Raw genomic sequence first — 8,174 nt, 5'->3', positions numbered from 1 at the left:
AAACATTTACAGGAGGCTGCAATCCGTAACTGGACCCTCTAAATCAAAAATCAGATTAAAAGACCCGAACTACCCACTGTACATACTTTGTGTTTTGTCCCCCGCCCCCACCTGTGGTGTATGTCCCCACCTGTCCTACCCGCTGTACATACCTTATGTTTTGTTGTATTGTCTTCCCATGATGGATGTATGTTTATCTTGTAGATAGTAATAGTTATTTGTCTGTATTATCTTGTAGATAGTACTATTTTTTTTTTGTCTGTCTTACATGTAACGATGAATTGAGAATCAAGGACCCCAATTGAAATAAGCCAGTGGCTTTCTTGGGTTTTTATCCTCTTAGTTTGACCTTGTATGTAATATGTACTTTCATGTACCTACTTCTGCAAATCTTCTAATAAAGTTTTCAATCAATCAATCAAACCACATCTGAAGGTTCTGGTGATCTCATAGCAGCAATATCTGCCTGTTGTCTGCCATCTAGTGGTCATTTAGTGGTACTTCATAATCACTTCAAATCAGAACGTAGCCAAAGTAAGTGATGTTATTTCATACAAACAAGGAATAATACCTGTTTAATACTTTCCTGAAGTACCACCCCACACCAGTAAGGTACCATCATAAGTGTTGGCATTTAGTTACATGTTTTTAGTATTTTGGCACCAGAATTGACTGGCAAATGAAATGAGATTGACAAGTGTTATGTGAGCTGGACATTTATTGTTATTGTTAAGTTCTTCATTAAAAGGTTAACCTGAATCCTGGAGGGCATTACATGTATTATCACAAGTTAAGTTACCACAATAAGCACATGGAATTGTCTTTGAGAAAGAAACCACACACCAAATCGTGAGCTTAGAATTATCAGGTTCTATCCCCGTTTAGGGTAGTTCAGAGATATTGAGCGTCAAAGTTTTTACATTCCATTATGTTTTGTGAGATGGAACCTTTGTATTTTATTAATTACTAACAAAAAATGTAAACATTTAAAAAAAATAACACCACACAGGCATTAATAAACACCTAATGGATCAGATTATGTAAAAAAACCTCAATTTTGACCAAAAATGGAGATAGAACCGTATAATTCTAACGTCACGAAATCACTGATTTTAAGCACACCAGCGGTCCTGTGTGTTGTTGACGGTCTGGAGACTCAATCGCACACCCTGTCACACCCCACAGTCACAACACCCATCCAGCAGTGGGCATGGAGGCAGGCCTAACCCTAACCCTCTCTCCATCTCTCTCTCTAATCTCTCTCTCACACACTCTCTGTGTCTCACTGTCTATGAACAAAATCAAAGGAGAGAGAGAGGAGAGAGAGAGAGAGAGAGAGAGAGAGAGGAGAGAGACAGATAGAGAGAGGAGAGAGAGGAGAGAGAGAGAGGAGAGAGACAGATAGAGAGAGGAGAGAGAGGAGAGAGGAGAGGAGAGAGAGCAGATAGAGAGAGGAGAGAGAGGAGAGAGAGAGAGAGAAGAGAGGAGAGAGAGGAGAGGAGAGAGAGAGGAGAGAGACAGACAGAGAGAGGAGAGAGAGAGGAGAGAGAGAGAGAGAGGAGAGGAGAGAGAGGAGAGAGAGGAGAGGAGAGAGGACAGATAGAGAGAGGAGAGAGAGAGAGGAGAGAGAGGAGAGAGAGGAGAGAGACAGACTGATAGACTGACAGGAGGAGGCATCACCATGAGTGCTGATCAGACGCAGCCCTGGTAAACTAACAACAACTGACTCTCCTCCTCTCCTCTTTCAAAATCACTCGTTAGGAGCCGTGCTACAGAGGAACCGTGGATAGAGACACCGCCCTGCGTAGGGCGGCTCCCCCCTCCTCTTCCTCCTCTGGACGCTGATCAGGTCCTGGCCCAGACGCTCCATCAGCCCCTCGGCCTCCTGGGTAATCTTGGCCACCAGCTCCTGAGCCAGGGGAGGAAGCTGCTGCTGCAGAGAGGCTGCGTACTGGCTGGCCACGTCGGCGCTCTCTGTGATACGGTAACTGCAGGAGAGAGAGAGAGGAGAGAGGGGGGGGAGAGAGAGAGAGAAGGGGGGGGAGAGGAGAGGGAGAGAGAGAGGGGGGAGAGAGAGAGAGAGAAGGGGGGGAGAGGAGAGGGAGGAGAGAAGACAGAGAGAGAGGGGGGGAGAGAGGGGAGAGAGGGGGAGAGAGAGAGGAGAGAGAGGAGAGAGAGGGAGAGAGAGGGAGGAGAGAGAGATGAGAGAGAGGGGAGAGAGAGGGGAGAGAGGGAGAGAGAGAGGAGAGAGAGGAGAGAGAGGGGAGAGGGGAGAGAGAGGAGAGAGAAGAGAGAGAGAGAGAGGGGGGAGAGAGAGAGAGGAGAGAGAGGAGAGAGAGAGGAGAGAGAGGGGAGAGAGAGGAGAGAGGGAGAGAGAGGGGGGAGAGAGAGATGAGAGAGAGGGGAGAGAGAGGGGAGAGAGGGGAGAGGGGAGAGAGAGGAGAGAGAGAGAGAGAGAGAGAGGGGGGGAGAGAGAGAGAGAGAGAGGAGAGAGAGAGGAGAGAGAAGGAGGAGAGAAGAGAGAGAGAGAGAGAGAGGAGAGAGGGAGAGAGACAGAGAGGAGAGAGAGGTCAAGTCAGGTCACTAGTTTCAATAGTCAACAACAGTCCCAACCTGTCATTCCGTCCCTGGTCACACACGCCACACACGACTCACTTGACTTCCTGTCCGAGCTGGGACCTCCTGATCATCTCAGCGGTTGTCGTTGCCTTGGCGACGTAGTCCCAGAATGCATCTGTCAGCTGCTCTAACTGGGGCCAGGGCTCATCGGCGTAGAAGAGGTCGGCATGGCAACCTGTTGGGGGGCAGGGGGCAACAGAGGCCGTTGTTATGTATGTCGGGGTATGTCGGTTCACTGTTCACAGGCATGGCCTAACCCTTAACACACACTTTCAACGTGCTAAACTATGCATGAGATTTATAATAGAGAGGAGAGAGAGAGAGAGGAGAGAGAGAGGAGAGAGGAGAGAGAGAGGAGAGAGAGGAGAGAGAGGAGGGAGAGAAGGGAGAGAGGGGAGAGAGAGGAGAGATAGAGGGGAGAGGAGAGAGAGGGGAGAGGAGAGAGAGGAGAGAGAGGAGAGAGAGAGGAGAGAGGGGAAAGAGGGGAGAGAAAGGAGAGAAAGGAGTGAGGGGAGAGGGGTGAGAAAGAGAGGAGAAAGAGAGGAGAGGAGAAAGAAAGGAGAGACAGGGGAGAGAGAATCTGATAATATCAGAATAGTTCCGAATACAATAACGTAATCAGGATTATTACTCTTTTCTGGACAGTAGCTCTGGTCTGAGAAGATAAGACACAACAGGACAGAAGCCATTGCAGTGTTAGCATTAGACGCTACGCTACTCACCAGAGAGGACAGCGACAGCTAGCACCACGAACACCTTCATGCTGGAGCTTGTCACTGAAAAACAGAAAAGCGTTAGCGTCAGTTAGCCTCCACTTCAAATTTCAAAAGATCAAACATTATTCAACTGATATCGCCTCAATTGTGTGTTTTAAAGTGCAGAGTTACTCTCACCTGTTATTCCCAGTGTATGAGTGTTTTCTGTGTGTGTGTGTGTGTGTGTGTGTGTGTGTGTGTGTGTCTACCAGCCATGCAGTGTATCTACTGTAATGAGGTAAGAGTTGTTGAGAGACAAAGTCCAGGTGCCACTGCCATGTTGACACACAGACGCACACACACACACACACACACACACACACACACACACAGACACAGACACACACACAGACAGACACAGACACAGACACACACAGACAGACACAGACACACACACACACACACAGACACAGACACACACACACAGACACACACACAGACACACACACACACACAGACACAGACACACACACACACAGACACACACACACACAGACACACACAGACACACACACACAGACACACACACACAGACACACACACACACAGACAGACACACACACACACACACACAGACACACACACACAGACACACACACACACACACACACACAGACACACACACACACAGACACACACACACACAGACACACACACACAGACACACACACAGACACAGACACACACACAGACACACACACACACAGACACACACACACACACAGACACACACACAGACACACACACACACACAGACACAGACACAGACACACACACAGACACAGACACACACACACACACACACACAGACACACACACACACAGACACAGACACACACACAGACACACACACACACACACACACACACACACACAGACACACACACACACACAGACACACACACACACACACACACACAGACACACACACACACACACACACACATAAAATACTGTATATCAACTCCACCTGATGAAGACTAGGGCTGTACTGATAAAAAAACATGTCCAAACATCCACTTCTTCATCTTCACTGACATACACACCATAGATAGACAGTATTATGCTGGGGTTGCCTGCACAGTGATATAACAGTGTAGAAGCGAGAATGAACAGGGAGAAGAAATCCAATTTTGGTTCACTAATAAATAACTTTGTAAGATGCAGACTGTCAGCCGTGTGTCAGGGAAGGCTGGTGGAGGTAGAAATCGGAGGACGGGCTCATTGTGATGCATGGAAGGTGTGTTGCCTTCAAGGCATAATGTTGGAGGGACTTTTATTTTTGAAAAGCGTTTGTTGCGCCAGTTCCTAAAGCTCACTTCCTGTTAGTTTGTTGTTGCTAAGGAAACCAGTTGAAGCTATTCATTCTATCCACGCTGTACGTACACGCCACAGAGGCAATGTCGAAAGTTGATACTTTCATAGTTATACTTAATGTTAATGTAAGTGTTAAGAGCATATTTACATAAAAAAGGCATTTGATTTGTTTCTAGTAAAAAAGATCCTTTTTGTACATTAGTTACATTAGGAAAAGGATGCTGCCAACAAACAGTAGTAGGCTAATTGTTTCACTTTCTGTCTTGTTACAGTTTTCACTCTGCCTGTAAGATGGTGAAAGAAACACAGTAAACAACAAGTAAAGTTACTACGTCTCAAGTCATCCTTTTGCACCAAGAGTTTAGCTAGTTGGATAGCTGCAGTTCTGTAGTGACAGTGATGCTGTCGTGAGGACAACATAGAAGGAATGAATAACATTGGTGGGGCGTCGACCTGATGAAGTCAATAGAAGAAGAGATGGTCTGCTCTCACCTGAAATAATAAATGAATGTTTATTCCATCTCAGTGGACCATCTCTTAGGTCTAGGGCAGTGGTTCTCAAACCTCTCCTCGGGGACCCCCAGCCTCTCCTCGGGGACCCCCAGCCTCTCTACATATTTGATCTGTTCCACCACCACCACACCTGATTCAACTAACCAAGTAAAGCAATTATGATTTGTACTTGATTAGCTGAATCAGGTGTGCTGGTGGTGGAACAGATCAAATATGTGGAGCGGCTGGTGGTCCCAGAGGAGAGGCTGGGGGTCCCCGAGGAGAGGCTGGGGGTCCCCGAGGTGAGGTTTGAGAACCACTGGTCTAGGGTATAGAACCTGAGTGATAATGCTAATGTGCTAATTAGTTGCTATAGAGACTAAAACTAATTAAGAGTTTGTTTCATTAATAAGTAGCTTTGTTAGATACAGATGATCAGATATTAATACTATCAGATATTAACGCCATTAATTGTATCCTGGATACATGGTGTACAGGTTTTTGCCCTTGCTTGCTTGCTTTGTGCCGGTGGTCCTGGCCTCCCCTGGGGGACCGCTGGGTACTGGTAAGCAAACTGGCTAGTAGTCGCTCTATTGGTAGAGGGCTGCAAGGGAATTTTTCCTGGCTACATAGTATACAGGTTTTTTACTTTTGCCTGCTCGCGGCTCTGTCAGTATTGATTGATTGATTGACTGATTGACTGAACATTTTCATTGTGTGAAGCGCATTGAGTTGCATCTTGTAAGAAATGCGCTATACAAATAAAATTTGATTTGATTTGATGATTAATCACCATGTCCTTGGTCAGTCTGGGCTGTTGGAGCGTGTTATCTTATCTACTGCTGCTGTCTTGTGTTATAGAAAGATATTTCATCAAATCACCACCAGGGGTTCAAGGGGAGGGACGATAACAAATATTCAAAGGGAATTGGCAATAACAGAGACACAGAGAACATTGTCAATAACCTTTGAACTCCTGGTAAAGTCTGCCATAAAGATCGTTTGTACTGGATATGTAGGGAGCAGTTGATATTGTAACCTTTGATCCAGTCAGGTGCTGTGTGTGAGTGTGTGAGTGTGTGTGTGTGTGTGTGTGTGTGTGTGTGTGAGTGTGAGAGTGTGAGAGTGTGTGAGTGTGTGAGGACGGTACTGTACTGTAGCAGGGGAGAGGAGAGAACTGACATGCTAATATGGAGACCAGACGTTTCATATGGATGTTACTGCTCTCAGGGTCTCTGTGTGTCTGTGGCGTCAGAGGAGCCCCCGTAGGTGAGTGCTGTGGGGCTGTGGGGCTGTGGGGGGGGGGGGTACACTTTGATCACAAAGTCAGTGTGGAACGATCAGGAAGGGAACATGTCTATCAAACGTCAGGAGGTAGAGCCACCGTCTAATGATCGCAAGGTCGGCAGATCGGCGGTTCGAGCCCCGGCTGGCCACATGTCGAAGTGTCCTTGGGCAAGACACTGAACCCCAAATTGCTCCCAGTGAGCGGGCCGGCCGGTGCCTTGCATGGTAGCTTGGCCGCCATTGGTGTGAGAATGTGTGTGTGAACGTGTGAATGACAGGCCGTTGTAAAGCGCTTTGGAAAAAGGCGCTATATACTGTAAGTGCAGTCCATTTTATTATCAGCCAGTCTATATCATTTGTTTACCTTTGAATTTTGCGACAACAATTGTATTTTTCAGTTTCTTTAGTACGAAGAAAGTTACATGATTACGTTTCCTTAACCTGACCGTGGTTAATTAATCAACTTTATTATGGCTCCTAGTCAGTCTTATCAATGATGACTTCAGAACGGCCTGCTGCGTTTATGACCAGGGAAGTTGGCAACAGGGCACAGATTTATGGACGGGCCGGCGGTTTTTCCTGAAAACAGCCCAGTCACGTCCCTGGACCCCAGCGGGTCAGGGCACAGCCTTCAGACCACGATTACTTACTAAATCTACATGTGTTAGGCCTGTGTACTGTATAACCAGTGAGGATCATACAGTGTCCTACATATTTTCCAATCATTCATACAGTATCTATCATAATCTTCAGCCCATCTTTCCATCCTTTCCTCCCACAACAGGAGAGAAAGACATGAACCCCTACTTCAGCCACAGCCAATACCAGGCCTCTATACGAGAAGACCAGGTGAGTGTCACACGCATGTTACAAGACAATAGATGTCACTCACACACACCCACCCCCACCCCTGATGTCAAACTGTTGTCAAACTGCTGTCAAACTGCTTACGAAATCAGCGGAAATAAAAAGAAGTAATTAGTCCCCCGAAGAAGGGGGAGGGGGGGTGGCGGTGTGTGTCTGTCCCTGTCCCTGTCCCCCAGAAAAACACAAAACAAACACATAGATCTTCCACAAACATTGTAAGCAATTTAATATAAACATCAAATGTTAATTCTGAAGGTTATTATTATTATTATTATTATTATTATTATTATTATTATGTATATATATTATATTATTATTATTATTTTAAATCCCTCCTCCTCTCCAGACAGGGCCGCTCACCAACGTTCTTCCTGAGGCCATCAAGGCACAAGATGGAGACACTGGTATCAACGTGGCTGTAGTCTACAGCATCAGCTCAGGTAATCTAGCCAAGGCTTTTCTCACAGGCTTGGACTACAACTCCCATCAGCCTGATGAATAGGGTTCTCTGGAAGTCAACACTGTGAGTGTTATTGAGTTGTGGAAGGTCTGAGGCAGGTCTGTGTCATTCTGTTGATGTGAAGCCATGGTGTTGACACTGTGGTTGTTTGTGTGATGTCATCACAGTGTCTCCAAGCAAGTACCTGAGGAACTTCAACATGGACCACAACACTGGAGTCATCTCCGTGGTAACCACACTGGACAGAGAGGAGATAGACGTGGTCACTGTGAATATAAAGGTAATCTTCCAGACTATTAACTACATTGTTGTTAAAACATCAGCCATTTTGTCAATCACCCATCAATTAATATCTTGATTTTCACTCAAGTTGCTAT

At 46.3% G+C, this 8,174-nt stretch overlaps 1 protein-coding gene across 1 annotated transcript; it reads right to left on the bottom strand.

The window, feature by feature from the left end:
• Nucleotides 1-428: 428 nt before the first annotated feature.
• LOC308172248 (apolipoprotein E-like) lies at nt 429-3,621 on the bottom strand. The gene is made up of 4 exons (XM_080547154.1): nt 3,513-3,621; nt 3,342-3,395; nt 2,656-2,794; nt 429-1,988 (listed from the first exon to the last, which is right to left on the bottom strand). The coding sequence occupies exons 2-4, from the start codon at nt 3,379-3,381 to the stop codon at nt 1,751-1,753; spliced, it is 417 nt and encodes a 138-aa protein (XP_080403280.1). The 5' UTR covers nt 3,382-3,395; nt 3,513-3,621; the 3' UTR covers nt 429-1,750.
• Between the last annotated feature and the right edge of the window lie 4,553 nt (nt 3,622-8,174).

Source organism: Nansenia antarctica (assembly GCF_963989245.1).
Source record: "Nansenia antarctica genome assembly, chromosome: 16".
In the NCBI taxonomy this organism is placed as follows: Eukaryota; Metazoa; Chordata; class Actinopteri; order Argentiniformes; family Microstomatidae; genus Nansenia; species Nansenia antarctica.
The sequence above is the reverse complement of the archived record's forward strand: the minus strand, read 5'-3'. Positions and strand labels throughout refer to the sequence as shown.

Excerpts from the sequence above, each read along its gene's own strand:
- LOC308172248 (XM_080547154.1), bottom strand. The coding sequence starts at position 3,381 with ATGAAGGTGTTCGTGGTGCTAGCTGTCGCTGTCCTCTCTG. Across the intron at positions 2,795-3,341 it reads AGCTGTCGCTGTCCTCTCTG|GTTGCCATGCCGACCTCTTC; the intron begins GTGAGTAGCGTA and ends GCCCCCCAACAG. Across the intron at positions 1,989-2,655 it reads CAGCTCGGACAGGAAGTCAA|TTACCGTATCACAGAGAGCG; the intron begins GTGAGTCGTGTG and ends TCTCTCCTGCAG.